The sequence below is a fragment of the Stylophora pistillata genome, chromosome 5, assembly GCF_964205215.1.
Source record: "Stylophora pistillata chromosome 5, jaStyPist1.2, whole genome shotgun sequence".
NCBI lineage: Eukaryota > Metazoa > Cnidaria > Anthozoa > Scleractinia > Pocilloporidae > Stylophora > Stylophora pistillata.
Genome location: NC_142523.1, coordinates 16,006,396 through 16,027,431, shown reverse-complemented (window position 1 = coordinate 16,027,431; position 21,036 = coordinate 16,006,396). Strand labels below are relative to the sequence as shown.

General features: G+C 38.6%; 1 protein-coding gene and 1 pseudogene across 1 annotated transcript; both read right to left on the bottom strand.

Annotated features, from left to right (window-relative positions):
• Positions 1 to 3,378: 3,378 nt before the first annotated feature.
• Positions 3,379 to 4,336, bottom strand: LOC148730527 (collagen triple helix repeat-containing protein 1-like; annotated as a pseudogene).
• A 10,309-nt stretch (positions 4,337 to 14,645) lies between these two features.
• Positions 14,646 to 20,283, bottom strand: LOC148730526 (uncharacterized). Its single transcript, XM_088761302.1, has 3 exons — positions 20,155 to 20,283; positions 15,220 to 15,627; positions 14,646 to 15,002 (listed from the first exon to the last, which is right to left on the bottom strand). The coding sequence occupies exons 1-3, from the start codon at positions 20,281 to 20,283 to the stop codon at positions 14,646 to 14,648; spliced, it is 894 nt and encodes a 297-aa protein (XP_088617428.1).
• Between the last annotated feature and the right edge of the window lie 753 nt (positions 20,284 to 21,036).

Genomic DNA, 21,036 nt, shown 5'->3' with positions numbered 1-21,036 from the left:
CGTTTTTTGTATTAGCCAATGTAATGTAAATTGTATATGTATGTGTGTGCATTAAAAAAAAAAAATTAAGGAAGAAGCTTGTGTGATCCAAGACTCTCGGTACCTTCCCCTTACGCGCCGATCAAGTGATGGAAACTGTATGAGAAGATAATTAGTTTTAAACTAATCAAAATTGTGGTGGATTTCGTTTATCTATTACATAATCAAACAATCTGTATGCGGCACGTGTTTTTCACCCATGTATGGCCTTGTTCCACGTGCCTGTGATACAACGATGTTAATGTCTTTTTGTTCAGATATGCGAGGAGCTGTATTTAGGATTTAACAAAAGCGTTGTAACATAATTGTTAACTCAAGTGAATAAACCGTGACCTAAAAAGGAAGCATAATACAGCTTGTTCACGTTTTCGACATAGCTTCAACATCCCCCTCCCCAGAAAACGTATGGAATTTTACCGTAATCCATGCCCGGGAAGGGGAACTTGAACCTTGCCTGGCTGGGTTGGGGAATTTGAACCAGAAGCTTCAAGTATTTCCAGCGGATTTATAAAATATGGTGGGGTGATAAGTAAACAGTTCATTTTAGCAAACGAATGGCTAATAAGAATTGGTCTACAAGGTCTAGGTTTTAAAGCTTGGTCAATGTGTAGAAAGTAATAGTCGCTGATTTTTCCTCTTATAAAAACATTGGGTGCGGCATGTGAACACAATTTTTGCTAAGGGGGCCGGGAATTTGAACAAACCAGTCTTCCAAAGTTCAAATTCCCGGGGAGTTGTTGAAGCATCGAATTAATTGATGTATTTGAGAGATACTCCAAATAGTTTCCCCTAACATCTCAATGTCCTCTGTCCTTTGGTCGATTACGGTAATCGTGTTTGTTGAATCAATTCTGAAATAGCGCAAAACTTTTCAAACACCTTCTTTTCGATGCACGCTGATCACGAGGCGGTGTGATAAACTTTCATCTTCAAAATCTGTTGACGTGTTTTAATGGCACAAATTGCAGACTTGTTTTGAGTAGTTTATTAAACTAAGAATAATATTTTTGTGGTTCTTGTTGATCCATTCTTGAATGTGATGTTTCTATAATTATCGCTATTTTAAGTGTTTATTTTTAAAAGACTTGAAACCTTTTTATCAGCATTAGGTTTTCATTAATAAATGTGTTCTAATTATGGAGGTTATCATAGATTTAATCCTTTTATTAAAATGCTTCAAATTGTTTATCACAGGTCAAATGTGCCGCTATCTTGCGTGGAGCACAGGTATGGTGTCAACTTTGAAGGTTAAGAAAACACCACCGGGTGAGAATATAAGCACGTAAATACCTTTTTGTTGATAGCAATTCAGTAGTCTTAGCTGGACTTGTAGTCTAAAGAAGTTGTTTTACGATTTAGATTCAGAGTTGAATTAATCATAGAGGAAATGTACAGTTGTAGTCATCATACATAAAAGAAGGAGGCTTTCGGATCCGAGACCGTCTTGATATATATATCTTATTAACCAAGCGCGAGGGCCGTACTGGGAGAATATCGGCCCGAGGTCTTGACAGTAAGGACCGAGCGCAGCGAGGTCCGTACAAAAAAGACCGAGGGCCGCTATTCTTCCAGTACGGTCCCGAGCAAGCTTGGTTAATAAGAGATTTATTATACGACTGAAGTTTAAAGGGACACAAGTGCGGTATTATTCGGGACAATTCGGAACAGTGCCCGGTCCAATACTGAGAGAATATTGACCGGCAATATAGCATTTTGATTGGTTGATTTTAGTTATTGGCCCTCGGACTGCCCGAGTCGTGTAATAATTTCTGCTTTACATATTTGCCCAACCAAATTTCCCCCTAATATCTCACATGTTTTGACCTTTCAGTCAATAAGGGGATGTACGTATTCTGGATCGAGCATTAGGGACCTTAAGCAACCACGACGGCGACGGCAACGAGGACGTGGAAAAACAAGAGATCTAATTGGCAGAACAATAGCTCAGCACGTGCGTTTTGAAACTTTGTACATTTCTTAGCCGTCCAATGCAAAACAACAACGTGAAATCGCCAAAATTTGCGTCATCTGCGAACCGAAACCGCGACGGCAAATTATTTTAATTTTCATTTGGAACTAAACGCTACTTTTACACGTCATGCTGAAGTTGAGCTGTGGCGCCATATGAGACAGTAAGCTCCTGCAGCCATGTTTGAAATTCTAACTAAGAGTAGAAATTCATTTTTTAATCGAAGTCTTCCTTGGCGTTGCCTTCCTGACTGCTTAAGGTGCCTATTAACTAATAAAAAACGTGCTAAACACCATTTGTTTGCTCTACGCCGATCATGAGGCGGTGTCATGATTTCATCTCTAAACTCAATGAATGTGTTTTAATGTTACAAACTACAGATTTGTGTTGAGAATGATATATTTGTGGTTCTTGTTAATCTTTTGTCAAAGTTGACGTTTCTACGATTATCATTATTTTATGTGTTATAAGCATTTTAATCATCGTAAGGTTCACATCTGTGAGTGTTTTCTGATTACGGAGGTTATCTCTAGAATATAAGCCGCCAGTGCTTACATTGTTTTTCAAATGGTCATGTGTGCCTCTATCTCACACTGAGCACAGATGGTTCAGAAAACACAACAAGTAGGCATATAAGCAGTGACGGATCCAGGGGGAAGGTCTGGGGGGTCCGGACCCCCCTATCAGACCTGACGCTTACAACTTTGAGACTGAAATTCTTACATCGACAGGATCGTATAACAATTTTCAACTGGCTGATTTTTTTACTGAATCCAAGTAAACGGTAAGCGGCCAAGGCCGCATTATAACGTGCAACCGCGACTGGTGGAAGGGCGTGTGGGGGATGTGGGAGAGAAGTAATCTGCCTCAAAAGAGTCCAACAGTCCTTTCTGAACAAAAGTTTGGACCCTCCCAATCAAAAATTCCTGGATCCGCTCATGATAAGTGTGTATCGTTTTGGTTATAGGTGGAAGTCAGGTACGGAAACACTGGGAAAACCTCTCTAAACCTTCTAAAATGCAAAGAAGCTGATACTGTCGTCATGTTTAATAACACAAGTCGAGAAGTTTTATTGTTTATTGTTATTGTTTTATTACAGAAACAAACTTCAACTCATTCAGGGAAAAAACTGAACAAACAATTCTAAATAACTATACAGAATGAATTAAAACATGTAAAAAAAAGTTTAATAGAGCAGAAGTTTTAAATCGGAGTAATGGAATCCTATTTTTGAGAAAAGTGCTTGTGACAAAAAGTAACTTTGATTTATTGGTGATGTGGGAAATATGAGAAAATTACGAAAGCTGAAATAATGGCTGAATGAAAATGGAATGTCCTACTGCATTTTTCAGAGAAAATAACAGGGCTGATTAGGACTGGGCTCTAGACACTTCCTCTATCATTATTGTTCCCATCCAGTGTAAGCATCACCCAGGGAACGACCACCGCACTGCCCTACCCATAGTTCCACGGTAACCACGCCCTGTGGAATGTTTTCACAGTATCCATCAAATGATCTGTGATGAAGCAGATTTTAACTCCCAGATGACCAAGCGTTGTACACAACAGCCTCAATTGTCATTGGTCCACTGCATTCATTTCCATTAAACTTGAAGAACCACCGGTTACAATGAGTACTGCCAGAGACTCTCATATTACCCTGGAATGAGACTTTAACGGCTGTATCAGACTTCAGCTTGTTGAATGAGCAATCCTTTTACCAATAACAAGAAGACAATCTTACTTCAAAGAATTATTTTTAACAATAGCAAGATAGGGAATTAAAATGACCTTGTACTTGTCCTGCCTCCTATGAAGTGCAGAATTGTACTAACGTCAATTAATAGTTTAAGTTCAGTAGCATTTTACAAAATCTCTTTTTCCGTTATGGTTGTTATAGAATGCTGAATTTATGTTTCATCGCATGCTTGTAGATATTTCTTCACCTTTATTTTTCAATTATTGGCACCATTATTCATATTTTTCCACACACACTGTTTCCAGTTGGCTTGTGACACTGCACTATTCACACTTTCTCCTTTCTCTCCCCTAGGTCCCAGCTCTCCTTTTACAATCTTCATTCTTGGCGGTCCAGTGACACCACGTGACCCTTGATCACCTTTATCTCTTCTTATTCCTATCATTCCATTTTTTCCACGCAAGCCTTGATTTCCTTTTTCTTCTCTTGTCCCTGTCATGCCTCTCAGTCCCTGGACACCAGGCTCTCCTTTAACTCCATCTTTTCCTTGTTGTCCTCGCGACCTCGGGGTTCCAGGAGTTCCAGGCATTCCTGGTATGCCATTGGATCCTGGAATCCCAGAAAATCCTCGAGCGAAGACAGATATCTGTAAAGGACAAGGAATATTTTGTAATTGGCTCGACTTACTAGATATTCATTGATATTTACCTGCCGGCTGAGGTAACAGAGTAGTTTCTTCGAGAAGTAATCACTTGGTAAACTTCAGGAGACAGCTGGGAGCAGTAAATGATCTCACAGTGTAGAGTCTTTTTCAGAGATGGGCTATCCAACTCTCAAATTTTGATGTAGTTTTCTAGATATTTCTTTACCTTGATCCTTCCACTACTGTCTATCATCATTCATATCACGGTCTTACCGACCCCTGACATTTCCTAAAAGGAAAACTCACTCAAATTATATTTTTGTCGTAGTTTGCATTTAGTAAGCTTTCTTCTGATGTGTAGTTTGCAAGGATTTAATGAAAGTAGCGCGCGTACGAGTTTTTTCCTAAGGACACCCGCGAAGGTGGAAGTAACCTTAAGTCTTGATAGGATATTCGACCAAAGAAACTGTGGCATTAAAGTCTGATAGATATATTCTTTCAAACTGATCCCATTATCATTTTTTACTGAATTGGATAACTTTGACATTGATGCATCATTGTCCTTTACTAAAAATAAACATTGCTGATTTCCAAACACATACAATGTTGGAAGGTTGCTAAAGAATCACTGGATCTCGTGGTAAACTAGTTCCCCTAGTTCCTCCGTCTACGTGATCAACGCTGCGCCATCCTTTATCAAGCCGGAAATATTATTCAGCGGTCGAGCGTGTATCAGTCTTATAATCGGTTACAATGTGGCCGGGGCAAATAGGCTGCCAGAATTATGCAGTCAGAGACAGTACACCGCAAGAGATTACATATCAAATGTATGCAGTAAGCCTCGGATACAATATGTAAGTGATTTCTGTGAACGTGTCAGTTTTTTAACCATTTTCTTTTTTTTCCCTGTGCTGTGAGGAGACCAATATATCACAGACTTATTTGTTTTTCGGTGAACCAGCAACGATCTCAAGCTTAAAAAATAACAAGTCAAATATTTTGGTATAATTTCAATATATCAACAAAGTTGAAATGGTAAATTGGCCACCGTTAAGATTATAAAAGCTGACGTTTCGAGCGTTAGGCCTTCGTCGGAGCGAATTGAGGAATTGTGGGTTGTGTGTGCTTTTAAAGGCAGAAAATGGAGCTACGTGATTGGTGGCCGTATATCTTTGTTACATTTTAAACTTTGTAGACTAGAAACACAACATACCAAATAAATGTCAAAGTTGACCGCTGAACAAAATTGAAGGCGCGATCTGATCAAAGATGGCGGATTGGACAGAGCTGAATAATCAATGCTTACTTCAGTTGGTATACGGTCAACAACGCGGGCTCATGTGTTCTAGGTCTAAATTTAGCGAAATTATCGAAAAATAAGGGCTGACTTCTAAAACCGAGGAACTCTGTTTTCGTACAAGGCATTTTCCTATTTCCAGAGGTTTGAGGGAGGAAATTAATTTTTGAAAATTTTTAGGGGTGTACCAAGTTTTTGGAGGTTGTTCTGTAAAAGAAAAGCGGCAACGAAAACGACGCCTCGAAGCAACAGAATAAAAAAATCAACCATGCGAACGACTCAAAATCCGTGTTTCCGCGGTAAAACCTAGCGCATGCGCATACGTTATTCAGCTCTGTCGGCGGATTGTCCTTTTGATCAATATCAGCCTTTAGGGCATCAAATTAGCTTTTTGCCCCCAACACATATCATGTAAGTCGATAAGTATCACGCCGTAAAAGACCAATCATTTTGATGGATCTTTCCGAGAGCTGTCTGCGTTTAATATTTCAACAAGACAACGAAGAAAATCGAATCTGGTACATTGTTGACAATATGGCTACTTATCTAACAAATGATATCAAGCCAAAAGTTGCAACTGAGGCACCGCAGAGACATGTATGTAGTATCGAGTTTCTTCGTAGATTTATTTGTCAGAAAGTTCGACTAAATGCGTCCTTGATGTTCATCATCAACCGCTGCGTTTCCTCGAGAATAATCCAAATATGGCTGCAAAAAAAGGTTCTCAAAAAGGGCTCAATTTGCGCCATTCAAAGATTCTCTCCTCGTTCATGTTTAAACGATACTCTCTGGGAAATTTCTTGGAAATTTCAAGTTGTTTTAAGTTAGTAAAACAAAGATGTGGTGTACGGAATTTTGATGATTAGACAAAAAAGCGGGAGGTAGATGTAGATTTTATGTCAGCACGGGTTATGAAATAGATTGCCCAAAAATTTTATTACCGACTTTGGAAGTCCAGTGATGGCTTTCACTGCCTATACAAGAACAAAGATCAGAAGTAGTTGATCATCGGAGATATTGGGCTTTAAAATACCCTAATTTTTGGACTTTGTCAAAACCAGAAAAAAACGTCTTTACTTAAACGAGAGGTAAGGGAAGAAATGAAAAGAAAAAGTTAAAAAAAATTCAATTTTCTTAAAGTCTGATAGATATAGAATACAACCCAGTTGATTGAATTTGCAGATGGACTTTCAGTTTGTCAGCAGCAATGCAAAGTTAGCAAATTAATCATGCAAAAAATGCAGGAAATGGGGGTTTTTCCAGGGGTACCCTATATCTCCTAGGGAATTAAATATTTTGACCAATTATTTTCACATAGTTCCTAGCTTTTGCCGGTTGATGGTGATAAGTTGTAGTTGGAGCTGTCAGTAGTCAAATGATGTCAAACGTAGTTGAGGTTGAATTGGAGTAAGAGTTTAGAGTTTGAGTTAATCAGAGAAACTAGACGATGTAGCAGCAAGCATGATACATTACGAAAAGCTTTGTGCTTTGTGATCCAAGACTCTTCATGCCTTTCGCTTAACGAGTTCGCTTAAGGTAGTTTCCCCCTAGCGTCCTAACATTGTTTTATGCTCTGGTCGATTACAGTATTCATGTATTCTGGAGCGATTCTAAAATAGCACATAACGTTTTGAACACCGTGTGTTTGGTCCACGCTTATCACGAGGCAGTCGATGTGTTTTGGTGGTACAAATTGCAGATTTGTGTTGTGTAGTTTATAAAATGAAGAACGATTTTTTTGTGGTTCATGTGATCCGTTCTTGAATGTGTTATTTCTATCATATCATCATTATTTTAAGTGTTTTAAATATTTGCAGAAGACTTGAAGCATTTTGATGAACGTAAGGTTCACATCTGTGAGTTTATTCAGATTGTAGAGGTTATCACTAACTTTAACTTTTAGAGTTTCAGATTGTTTATCACACGGTCATATGTACAGCTATTTGCTAGATGTGGTGTCCCCTTACAAGGTGAAGAATAGAAGCAAACGAGAACAAAAGTATGGAGCGTTTTTTTATAGAAATAAGTTGTAGGTGGAGTTATAGTCTGATTTTGGAATTAGAGATGGAATTAACCAGAGGGAAAATACCGGAGACGTTCTAGCAACAAGGCATGACACATCAAGGAAGAAGCTCTTGTGATTCAAGACTCTTTGTCCCTTCCGCTTAGCAAGTTTGCTTAAGCTAGTTTCCCCCTACGGTATTAATGCACTGTATTCTGGATCGAAGCCTCCTTCTTCAAATCAAGTTGTTATTTTTTTCTTAATGAGACTGCCTTTTCACATCTCATGTTTTGACTAGAGAAAATGTTCTTGTTGATTACAACTGAGTTTGGGCTATCTGTGCTTGCTGGTCCTTAGTAATTTTGTATTTACTTTTCATCAACCGGAAATCCCAGATGTACCGCTAAATCCAAAGGACTTACAGGAACAAACAGGATGGATAAAATATATCTCTATTTTTTCCGGTACAGTCTAAAATCTTTGAGCTTAGCATTCGATTGGGCTCCGACGGAGAAAAACTTTAAAATCATGTCTAATTTCCTATCGACACACTTTCTAGTTTGAGGGAGAATTGCAGCAGTTGAAAAGCCTCTCCGACATAGGCCGGAGCCGTTCAAAAACTGTTTTACAATATATTATTTTGCCAAGCACGATGCTGATATAAGGATTCGTGAAAAAATCACCATATTACATATTTTGCCAATTTTATGCTGCATTGGCCACATTTTCAGCATGAAAACGTGCAGGGGGGAGGGTTGTTAGCCCCCAAAGTTCCACCACTACTCCGGCGCTTATTTAGTGCCTTGCACTCAGCTTGTTTATTCAGGCTATAATGGTGGAACAGAGAATTAACTCTGAAAACTGTGTTCCACCATTTGTGTTTATAGTGCTACGCGGTACATTATATATTCAGGTTATAGTTTTCCCCTAGCGTCCCAATAAGTTGGATATATCAACAAAGTTGAAATGGTAAATTGGCCACCGTAACGATTACAAAAGCTGACGTTTCGAGCGTTAGCCCTTCGTCGGAGCGACTAGAGGAATTGTGGGTTGTGTGTGATTTTAAAGGCAGAAAAAGGAGCTACGTTATTGGTGGGAACATGGCAACGAGAAAAACAAGAATGAATTAGTGGAATGAAAAGCGTTCGTTGATCCCTGTGGGATTTAAACTGGCGGTTTGAAAGATGAGCTTTTGTTCAAGATTTTTACAGCTTGCTGAGTATCTAATTAAACTGGAGTACTGGCCTCGGTTGTTGGAAGGGTGGATAACGCTATACACTGGATAAATCTCTATCCGGTGGATAGTGCAGTACGTTTTGGTAACACTTATCCGCTGGATAGCGATTTATCCGTTGGATAGCGTTATCTGCTCTTTGAACAACCGGAGCCAGATTGAGAAGAAATGTGATACCATTTAGTTAGTTTGACCCCTTTATCAAACGTCACAGACGACAGTGTTGTAATCAGCAACGAGCGGCTGGAGGTTATGTTCTAAAGAAATCTGATGCTGTGTCAGTGAGGGATATTACATGATAAGCAGGCTTAATGTTAACATTTCTCGGGCTACAGAATTTATCTCTTGGTAAACTGTAACATTAAGGGAGTTTTAATGAATTAAGTTAAGTCATTATTCTGGCATAATTTATCTGACCTTTACTTACTAGTGCTCTTTCGGAGGGGACAAGTTGTCATTTACTCGTAAAGGCTTCTTTGGAATCGAGAGTACTTTTTTCTTCGTGCAATATATAATGCATTTCTCAGTGCTACGAAAGTAATAGTTTTATCAGAGTAATAACTACAGATCTGGCTGATACAGTAACAAGTTACATGTATTCTATGGTCTATTTTCTAAAGTGACCCTCCACCTCTATTTCAAACTCAAGATTCCGAAAAGTTAATTGCACATTGTATGTTAATTGGTTATATCAACTAAGTTGAAATTGTAAATTGGCCATCGTAACGACGAAGGGCTAACGCTCAGCTTTTTTATTCGTTACGGTGCCCAATTTACAATTTCAACTTAGTTGATATAACCAATTATCTTATTATCCCCACTAACGCAGCACCACAGTTTCTTTAGGAACTTTCAGCCTTAATTCATTGTCAGTGTTTGGTCTGACGATTTCTTCGAGGTAAGTTCTTAGTAGTAAAAGGAAACGCCAATTATCTGTCACTCGATCTAGCCGGCCGGTCGAAAATTAGTGGCTGAAACACCATGCTTTATACCTGCAGAATGTTTCACCATGAACAAGTTGAAGTAAAGGATAAGCACTTCCTTCGTAATTGTTTATTGAAAACATTTCTTTGATAATAACATTAATGATAACAATAGTATTGACAATAACAATTATCATAATAATATACTTAACAATTATTCCACGAGCGCGCGTTGGATATAAGACGGATGATAGGCAGCGAGGCGCGTAGCGCCGAGTTGGCTACAATCATCTCATATCCAACACGCGCGAGTGGAATAGTTGTTTCATTTTTTTAAAAAAAAAAAACACTCCTAAGATATTAGAAAAATCTTCTCGACTTTATTTTGTAAGAAGAAACCGGATGTTACATTGTACAGATATTAGATTATGGTGTATTGGCTCATATTCCATAATGGCTAAGCCAGTAAAATGTCTTGAATTGCATTATCCAATGATCCAGTTTTTAATATTAAAAATATTAAATAATAAATATTATTAATTATCATTTTATTAAAAACTGGATCATTGGATAATGCAATTCAAGACTTATTATATCAAGTCTTTTAAATGACGATGTGTTTGATTGAAGAGACAGCTAACATCTTTAATGAAGCACCTACTGACCAATGTTTCCTAGGGATTCATCTAATTTTTCTAGAAAACAGACGGGCAATGCCATCTTCCTATTCTGTTCAAACGTAGTCTGTGCTATGATGTTCATTTGTCTTTTCATGCTTTTTTTTTCGATGAAATCTAAATTAATAGTATAGAACATCGCGTGTTAGATCCACACCGTCGCGGTGTAAATATATTTCATCTTCAAAATCTGTTCATGTGATTTAATAATGTGTTTAATTGAGGAAACAGGCCGGGTGATGGCACACTCAGGTTAGTTTGACTTGTTATTCACAATTAAGAATGTTGTAGTTTGCAATGTGCGATGGGATAAAAGTGGTCAAGTCCTTATGTCACTTAGGTGTTGAGGCAAGCAGCAGACCTGAAGCGTCCGATATCATATTTATTTGTACTTTGGTCGATTTCGATACTCATGTATTCTGGATCAATTCTGAAATTGGACAAAACTTTTTAAACACCTGTTTGATCAACTATTATCATGAGGCGGTGTGGTAGAATTTCATCTTCAAAACCTGTTAATGATACAAATTGCATATTTGTGTTGCGTAGTTCAAATTAAAGATGCTATTTTTATGGTTCTTGTTGATCCGTTCTCAACTATGATATTTCTACAATTATCATTAACTTATGTGTTTTATCCAGATAAGGCAATAAGCTGCTTTATTGTATGACTGTGTCTCACAAGGACTGGGAACTACCTAACTCACGAATTTGATTGGCTGAAATCAATATTGAAAGCGGTCTAGATTTTCCCATCTAGACAGGCATCTAGACCGGTCTAGAAAAAAAAGGTACAAAGAATATAAAAATTATATACACGGCCATATGATAAACGTCTTAATAACCGAACTAGGTCGGTCTGTATGGGAGAATCTTGACCTCGGTCGCTGGTATAGACATCACTGCGTTCGGTCTGTAGTAACGACCTCGGTCAAGATTCTCCCATACAGACCTTCCGCTCGGTTAATAAGAACTAAGTATTACATCGCTCACAGCGTCCGTGGGCCACATGAAGCGATTCCTGTGTTCTGATTGGCTATCCGAGCGGGAAGGATGGGGCCATCTTGCCCCCTCGGGATTGCCTGCATTGATTCCGCGCATGAAAAAAAGAAAAAAAAAAAAAAAAAAAAAACCACAAAAAGAATAGAATTAGAAATACTTTCGCAATTCTTGGAGAATTTCGGCGATGGAAACGCAAAGAGCGGCAGAAGATAGTCACAACAAAGAAAACAGAAACAACTCTCGTGCGTTTGTTGTGCTACAAACACAGTTGGCTCTCTTTCTCGGCTCTCGAAGTAAACAATAAAGCGAAATCTTTTTGCTATATAATAAATCTTTCTTAACCAAGCTTGTTCGGTCAAGATGGCTGGATATTGGCCGGGTTCTTTTTTCGAATTTTTATGGAACTCGACCTTGTCTCCGTCCATAGAAATGCGGAAAAAGAACTCGGCCAATTTCCAGCCATCTTAACCGAACAAGCTTGATTAATAACGCCTTGTTATCAGCGTAAGGCAAGAAAGTTTGAACTGTTCATATTCTCTTACGTAAGGTTAGCATCAGTGATTGTTTTCTGATCGTGGAGTTTATCACTGATTTAAGCCTCTGATGGTGTAGATTGTTTATCACACGGTCATAAAATCACGCAAAAGTCACAGGTATGGTGTCAACTTTCAAAGTTAAGAGAACACAACCAAGTGAGAATATAAGCGTCTAGCTTTCGATTGATAGTGATAAGTTGTATTTGGAGTTATCATGAAGTCAAAAGTCAGGGGTTGAAGTTGAATTGGAGTAAGACTTAAGAGTTTGAATTAATCAGTGAGAGAAACCAGACGTTGCAGCAGCTAGGTATGATACATTAAAGATTAATTTTTGATCTATGTGATCCAAGGCTCTTCGCGCCTTCCGCTTCACGAGTTTGCTTAAGGTACTTTCCTACTAGCGTCCCAACATTGTTTTGAACTCCAGTCGATTATAGTGTTCACGTATTCAAGACAGATTCTAAAATAGCACATCCTAAAATCTTTCAGCTTCGCATTCGATTTCGCTCCCAAATTTCCTATAGATGTGCTGTCCAGTTTAACGGAAATTGCTGCAGTTGAACTGCGGAACTGTTCAAAAAATGTTTTACAACATATTATTTTGACAAGCACGATGCTGATGTAACGATTTGTGAAAAAAATCACGAGACTAAATACTTTGGAAATTTTCAGCGATATTTCGGCTCCAAACGTGGAGATGGGGTTGTTTTCCCTCAAATTTTTGTTCTAAGGGGGAGGGGGCTACAGCCCCAATCGTCCCCCCCTGCTCTAGCGCTTATGTGGTGCCTTGCACTCAGCGTACTTGTTCAGGCTATAGTTTCCCTCCTAAGGTCCTAATAAGTTGGCTTGCTGAGTATCTAATAAAACTGGAACAATAACCGGTTTGATTGACGAGATAAGTGATAGCATTAGTTTTACCACCTTCAGTGTTAATATCACAGATAACAGTGCTGTAATTTGAAAAACGGGCATGCGCAGGATAAAAGCGGGCAAGACGTTCAAAGAGGGTAGTTTTCTAAAGAAACCTGGGGCTGTATCAGTAAGGTGTATTGCAAGATAATTGGTTTGATCAGTTGATTTGAACTGCCACCGTAGACAGTTTTTAAAACTGATCCCCTCCCCTTTGCTAACAATAAAGGTCTACCAGAGTTCAGAACACAACGTTTTGCTGCATCAAATTTCTAGAGTGGAAACAAGAAAAGCAGACCAGGCTTACCATTGACATTCTCAGGCTACAGTTAACTGTAAATGAAGTATAGTCATCATCCCGCCTTATGCTCGATACTTTGACCATAGCATTATGCCCAAAATTGCCGCCATGATTTATCTGAGCTAGGTGGCGTTCATTAGACAGGACAAGTTTTAATTTCTTTGTTACTTTTCAGTGGCCTTGGTCTTCTTTGGAATTAGAGGAGTTTTCGCTACGTGAAATATCTAGCGAATTTCTCAGCGTTACGAAAGTATTGGATTTAGCCGAGTAATAAATACAGATTTGGCTGATACAACAAGAAGTTACATGTATTCCATGGTCAATTCGTCTTTCTAAACTAAGCATAGTGACCCCGCGCTTCTGTTCAAAATCTAGCCTCCAAGAGGTTGATAGCACACTTTATGTTAAGTTTAACAAATTTTTTGAGGTAAGTTCCTATCAGTAAACGGAACCACCAATACATGTCACTTGATCTAGCCGGCTGGTCAATGAATAATGGCTGAAATATGACCAAGCTTTGTAGCTGCAGGATGTTCGAGCACGATTAACTTTTATTTAAAAGAATTCTTTGATGATAACATTAATGACAATAATAGTACTGTTAATGACAATGGTAATGTTAATATAATTGCTATTGGTATTTGCCGAGACACTGGATAGCATTTAGGGCGCGCTCTGATTGACTACTCAAGTTCCGATTATTTTTTGATATTCACCTCTTGGAAACGCACACGAAATTTGCGCCCGAAAATATCGTAACTGTTGCAGGAATAAACGAGTTAAATTCATCTTTTTGTGCTATACTAAAATAACTTTTCAATTCTAGGGTGGATATTTACTCCACCCCTTCACAGCTCGTTAAATATCTAACACCTCCACTTTGGTGAAAACTTGTAAATTATAGACTACGAGTAGTCCCTCCATCTCGGCGAAGTCTAGCACGCGACTGAAAAGAGATCAGCAACCTTGTTAACTCTGTTAATAATTGTTTTATTAAAAACGTTAAATTAAATTATTAAATTTTATTAAATTTTTAGCTCTCTTTTAATCTTAAGCTGACACGTACGCTTACCATATTTGTAGATTATGGTATATTGGCTGATATACCATAATGGCTAAGCCAATAAAAAGTCTTGAATTGCATTATCCAATGATCTAGTTTTTAATAAAACGAAATTATCTTATATCTCGTTCACGCGAAAAATAGGAGACATGTTCAAAGAAAACATTTTCAGCGACATAAAAGAATATATTATTTACTTCGGGACTTCGATAATAGGAGAAAACAAGAGCCATAACTGGTCCATAATTAGTCCCAATTATGGCTCTTGGAGAAAATCTTGAGAGCCAGGATGACGGAAAAAACAAAATGGAATAGTCTTCACCGTTCCTTGTATGAAAACGGCAGGAGTAATTAAGACTGGGCTCTAGAGACTTCCTCGATCATTATTCGGGATACTGATTCCCATCCAGTTTTGGCATCACCCTGTGTATGGCCACTAGGACACTTTCCTACCCATAACTCCACAGTAACCCTGCCTTTTGGGATGTTTTCACAGAATCCCTCAAATGATCTGTGGTGAAGCAGATTGGGATTACCAGATGGCCAATAGCTGTACACAACAGCCTCAATTGTCATTGGTCCACTGCATTCATTTCCATTAAACTTGAAGAACCACCGGTTACATTGATTACTGCCATAGACTCTCATATTTCCCTGGAATGAGACTTTAATGGCTGTATCAGACTGCAGCTTGTTGAATGAGCAATCCTGGAACAAATGGGAAGAAGACAATATCCTTGCAAAAAACTTTTATAATAATGGTACACATAGGGAAGAATTCAATGACTTTGTAATTTTCCTCCCTGCTATGAAGCACAGAATTGAATACAAATTAATTTTGTTAACTTCCATTTTAAAATTTTAAAAATGTTTATTTAATCCAACTCCCAAATATTTTTATGGCATCTTCTAGATATTTCTATACCTTGATCTTTCCACTATCTCTGTCATCATTCATATTTTTCCACACACACTGTTTCCAGTTGGTCTGTGACACTGCACTATTCACACTTTCTCCTTTCTCTCCCTTAGGCCCCAGTCCTCCTTTCACACCCTTCATTCCTGGCGGTCCACCGCTGCCACGTGACCCTTCATTGCCTTTATCTCCTTTTATTCCCATCATTCCAGGTACACCATTTTTACCACGTGACCCTTGATTTCCTTTTTCTCCTCTTGTCCCTGTCATGCCTCTTGGTCCCTTGGCACCAGGCTCTCCCTTGGCTCCATCTTTTCCCTGTTGTCCTTGCAACCCCGGGGACCCAGGAATTCCCGGCATTCCTGGTATGCCATTGGATCCTGGAATCCCTGAAAATCCCCGAGCAAAGATGGATTTCTGGAAAGAAAAAAAGGTAATCGGATCGACGTGGTAGACTGAGTGTTGAGTTAGAAAAAAAATACAAAGACTACGCTTTCATCCCTACAAACCTATTTCGTGATTGCTCACTCATCAGGGGATTTTATAAAATAAAATCATAGAATAAAATAAAATACTTAATGTTTAATACTGATCACTCTCACTTACACAATCATAAATCCTGGCAAAACAGTTTTTTCCCTGAATGGAAAATTAACTGTGTGTTTGTAGAGGTCTAACTGTTGTTCGGTGCCTTAAAAAAGGGGTCATCACACGTTTTCTAAGCTATTTGAGGTTTTTTTTAAATTTGTCATCACAATTTATTCAAGATGTCCTAACACCTCCCCTGTGAGAAAACACATTGGCAACCGCGTAGTGCGATTGCCTTATGTGAGAGAGGCTTTCCCCCAACCTCCCCATGCTGAGTAGAACTAATGCGATCACAACAAATGATTAAACTGAAGTCCATGCGGCCGACTTTCAAAATTTTAAGGTCGGTCCTTTCCGACCTCAATAGACCTTCTGGAGCTCAAAATGAAAAGTGAATATGCTATCGAATACTCTGTTCGAAAAATAATGGATATCAAAGTCCTCGAAGCGACGGAATAAGTTTCCGAGGCAACGACATTCCGATTCTTCGATGCGATGCGAATTATGGCTATAAAGTGAAACCCGAGCTATACTACTTTATAGTATACTATCAGCTTTTACTTTAAGTAACTAAGGCCCAGTGACAATTTGGCGTTTCCACAGCCCGGTAAATTAAATATGCGTACGATGCACGATCCTCGCAGTAGATAGCGCTATTTGTGCAATAGCGAAAATCAGACCTGAAAAAAATCAGGCCTGTACGGGACTCGAACCACTGACCTCTGCGATACTAGGGCAGCGCTCTACCAATTGAGCTAACAAGCCAACTGGGAGCAGGCCGTTAAGTTGATTTGTAATAAACCCGTGAAAGTGATAAATGAGATAGAATAAATATATGAAGTTCGTATATTTTTGAACTGCGGTATTAGATACGTATGATGCACGATCCTCGCAGTAGATAGCGCTATTTGTGCAATAGCGAAAATCAGACCTGAAAAAAATCAGGCCTGTACGGGCCTGCTCCCAGTTGGCTTGTTAGCTCAATTGGTAGAGCGCTGCACTAGTATCGCAGAGGTCAGTGGTTCGAGTCCTATACAGGCCTGATTTTTTTCAGGTCTGATTTTCGCTATTGCACAAATAGCGCTATCTACTGCGAGGATCGTGCATCATACGTATCTAATACCGCAGTTCAAAAATATATGAACTTCATATATTTATTCTATCTCAAATTAAATATGGTTACACTATGGCATGTCCGTAAAGTGCTGTTTGATTGAAGTTAATGTGTAAAATATCATTTCTCATTTCATGTTGTTTTTGTATGGGAACCAATTGTCCAATAGATTTTCTTTTCAGTTTTGACCATAGGTAGCACGATTAACAATTTTGATTTTGATTTGGGCATCGTACGCGAAATTGCTATTGTTTTTCAGTAATTATTGCCCTTTGTTGTCAAATATTTTAGCAGTGTCACAAGCCCGCCCAATTTGAAAAAATTCTCCACATTAATCATAGTTCATTCTTTTTTCGGAGTGAAATTCCTGGCGCTTATTCAAGCTGAAAGGTGCCAGAAAGAACAACTGTGCGCTCCAATATGCATCTTTCGTAATTAAAAGTTTCTCGATGTTACTTGAATTGTTTACGGTCGCCTGCACTTGATCAATGCATTGCTTAAATCATGTGGTGTTTTGTTGAAATGTACCGCTACTTCACAGGTCTTTTTCTTTGTGACCATAGCAGACTTATGGTTGCGAAATCTAACTCTAAAGTCATTTGTTGTGGAATCAGTGTATTGTAGGCAACATTTCTTGCGCGAAGCCAAATAAATGATGTTCTTAGAATCCCAGGAAAGTTTCGATCGTATCTTGTAACTTTTGCCTGTTTGAAAACTTTTAAAGTGAATTCGATTCAACCAAGAAATTGCGACAAAGATCGCATCTTGTTCTATTACATTTAAAACATCCCTTAACCTCAGCAGCCCCTTCTACAGTATTCCCTGTAGACATAAATTCAGTTGTGTATCGCTCCTTAAGCAACCCATTTTTACCTACTCATCATTGCAGAAGAAAAGGTTCAGTTTTTAGCCGATTATCATCGCTGGTTCGTTCTTATAGATCACAACTAATAATTAAGCAATGTAGGTGTTTAATTACTTCAGCGTATCACGATGATATTTAATGCTCAAGCACACAATTTCAATCTCGTGCTGATCTGAGGTAGCTGTTTCAGCGCTCTTTTGTATTAAAAATAGTTAGAGGTACACAACACAATTAAACAAAACTGAAAAGGCTTAAACGAGTTGTTTCTTGGCGATTCATAGCTAATATTTCGAAATTTCGAGACCATCAAGGATGTCGCAATATACCTTGCGCATGGTGAAAAGTTTATCGGTCGATTTTTTACTACATATTTCGTAGCTGTTCAAACAAAAACTTACGCTTCCATTGTATCAATGTGACCCGAATCAATTTCTGATAAAACAGCGGCTAAAGAACGATAACCTCTCTCCTATAATTTCTTTCTAGCGGGATGCTCGTAGTAGCCAACTCGAAAGCTTGGCTCCTTTGGCTACTACACACTCTTTCCACTCCTTTGTGTAAACTCATGTATAGTTAGAACTCTCTTCTTTTTTTTCTACTTTTTCTCTTTCTCGTTGTTGTATTTTTTAGTAGAATAAGTGTGAATAAAGAATGAATGTCATGTTTGCCCCGTGGCGGTCCCAGAAATCATTGCGCAAACTCAAGGATCGATTACTGGCAACTCATTCGTTTTTTGTCACATTTTTCTCAAGCTTTCCTAACACTTCCCCTATGAGTAAACGCATTGACACCCATGCAGCGCGATTGTCTCGTGTGAGAGGGGCTTTCCTCTACCTCCCCAGGCTAAGTAGTACTAATGCGATCACAACCGGCAAATGATTAAACTGAAGTCCACGCAGCCGACTTTAAAAAGTTTTATTCAGATAGGATTTTCCGTTCCTTTCTGACTTATGGGACTCAAAATGAAGAGTGAATATGCCATCGAAAACTCTGTTTGGAAAATAATGGATATCAAAGTCTTAGAAGCTACGGAATAGATTTTGAATCAACGACATTCCGATTCTTAGGTGCGATGCGAATTATGGCTATAAAGTGAAACCCGAACTATATTACTTCAAGTAAGGCCTAGTGAAATTTTGACCTTTCCACAGCCCAGTAATTATCATGTCTACTCTATGCTATGTCCGTAAAGTGCTGTTTGATTAAAGTCAATGGGTAAAATATTATTTCTCATTTTCCTCTTGTTTTTTTTTTATGGGGACCAATGGTCCAATAAATTTTCTTTTCCGGTTTTAACCAAAGACAGCCCGATTAAACCAATTTGACCCGTAAATTCTAGGGTTAAACATCCCTTTTATTGCGGTTAGTCTGTTGCGTGATCGTTACGAGAGACGAGTTTTTCCACCCGAGCATCCCCGAGCATGCACGACAATGGCATATGCGCAGATGGAGTGCGCAGTGGCAATAGCAAGCACTGTCCGGCAAAATCCTCCATAAACAGAACGATCATTCAACGAATTTGTAGTATAGAATACAGGGGCACTGTTAATTAAAGAAAGAGGCTTCACCAAATATTACTTTATTTGCGTATAATGAAAAATGTAATTTTCATTTTTAAGACGTACATTTCAAGCAAACTTTGAAACATATTTTGAACAAAACTGGTGTCACCATCTGACGCTTGTTAACGAGAGAAGGCAGATGAAAAAAAGCGCATGAAACTTTTAACAGAACAACAGCGCTGGTTTTGCACACAGACTCTAGTAAAATGACTTTCATTACGATCTTTTGTGTACTGTTTCTTTCCATCGAGGATTAATCTACGAAGATTGACCCCTGTTTAGTTTTCAATGGCAAGGCAACTCACTGTGATAAATATGTAAATGTTTATGAGACTATCTTTCAACAAATTTTCTGAAGCTAATGATGGATGAACGATTTTTCTTGCACTCAGCTTGGCAGACATAAGTGGTAATTTTTTTTTTAGTTCCTGGTTTTTTAATTTTCAGGAGCTCTAAAGTTGAGTTGGTGGCAAAGAGTGAGGATTTGGACCGCATAGCATTCGATTGCGACACCGCAGGGATTACTTTCCTGAAGGTGGAGATATGGGGCCATGCTCCCCTGTTAAATTTTTTAGTAAAAAATAAATTAGTTGCTAAGACGTACATTTCATTATTCTGAGCGAGACTTCCCACTGTTACAAAATGTTCGAAGCGAGCACAAAGGAAACAAGGAGTTCATTATATGTAACCAGAATTTAATCAGAAACCTTGAATGCGTGAGAAATAATAGTTTCAGCGCAAGAGCATAAGATTTAATTAATTCGCGTGAGTCTCAACCGCTCTTGAGAGCTACGAGAATAAAGTACAAAGTTTACCTGACATGGCTCTTTGTCAGCGTCAGCCTGAGGATTCTGTTGTTGAGGACTGGTAGTTGTTCCCATTGAACTTACTCCTGGTTTGGGTAAGAAAAATAACAAAGCTACGACTATCAGAAGCTTCGTCATACTAGGCCCGGATGGTTACTTTGCTTGAATACTTTATGTTCGCTATGAAATATCTTCCAATGTGTGTGCATTTTTATATCCTACAGAATTTACTTGAAATGTAAACTGTTAGTTACCAGGCTAAATCGAGAACTGAATTAAGGAAGCGACAGAGCTAAATGATAACGGGAAGTCTGAAACTACTTGAAATCACACACGGGTAAACACTTTAATTCTGATTTCCTTGTCACGTTCATTGGTCAAGCACGTATTGACAAATAATCCCCATAAGTTTAGAGAAACTACTCTCAACATCTGGGCCACGTGGTTAAGTTTCCACTTCTTATCAAACGTGACATATTAAGAAGGAAGAGACATTTGATGTGCTGTGTGACATGATCTTAGTTTGGTCTTTGGACAGTTTCACGTAGTCTGCATCAATTCTTAAACGTTTTAAACGCCGTGCGTTAGATTCACTCTGAGGCGAGATCATAGTTTTAATCCTTAAACTCCGTTCATGAATGAGTTTTGATCATCAGGTGCACATTGCAGACGTGTCTTACCAAATATCTTGTTTAACTGAAACAATAATGTGTCTGAATGAGGAAATAGCTATAGGTGATTAAGTTAGTTTGACCTAGCTCGTTATTAATATCACAGATAACCGTGTTGTAATTCGAAAAATGTGGGAGGACAAAAGCGGGAAAGCCTTCGGATGTAAAGTGTGGTGTTCCTGGAGACCTGAAGCGCGTTTTAGCGAAAAGTGCTCTATTT

Excerpts from the sequence above, each read along its gene's own strand:
- LOC148730526 (XM_088761302.1), bottom strand. The coding sequence starts at position 20,283 with ATGACGAAGCTTCTGATAGTCGTAGCTTTGTTATTTTTCTTACCCAAA. Across the intron at positions 15,628-20,154 it reads CTGACAAAGAGCCATGTCAG|AAATCCATCTTTGCTCGGGG; the intron begins GTAAACTTTGTA and ends TTTTCTTTCCAG. Across the intron at positions 15,003-15,219 it reads GAGATAGTGGAAAGATCAAG|GATTGCTCATTCAACAAGCT; the intron begins GTATAGAAATAT and ends CATTTGTTCCAG.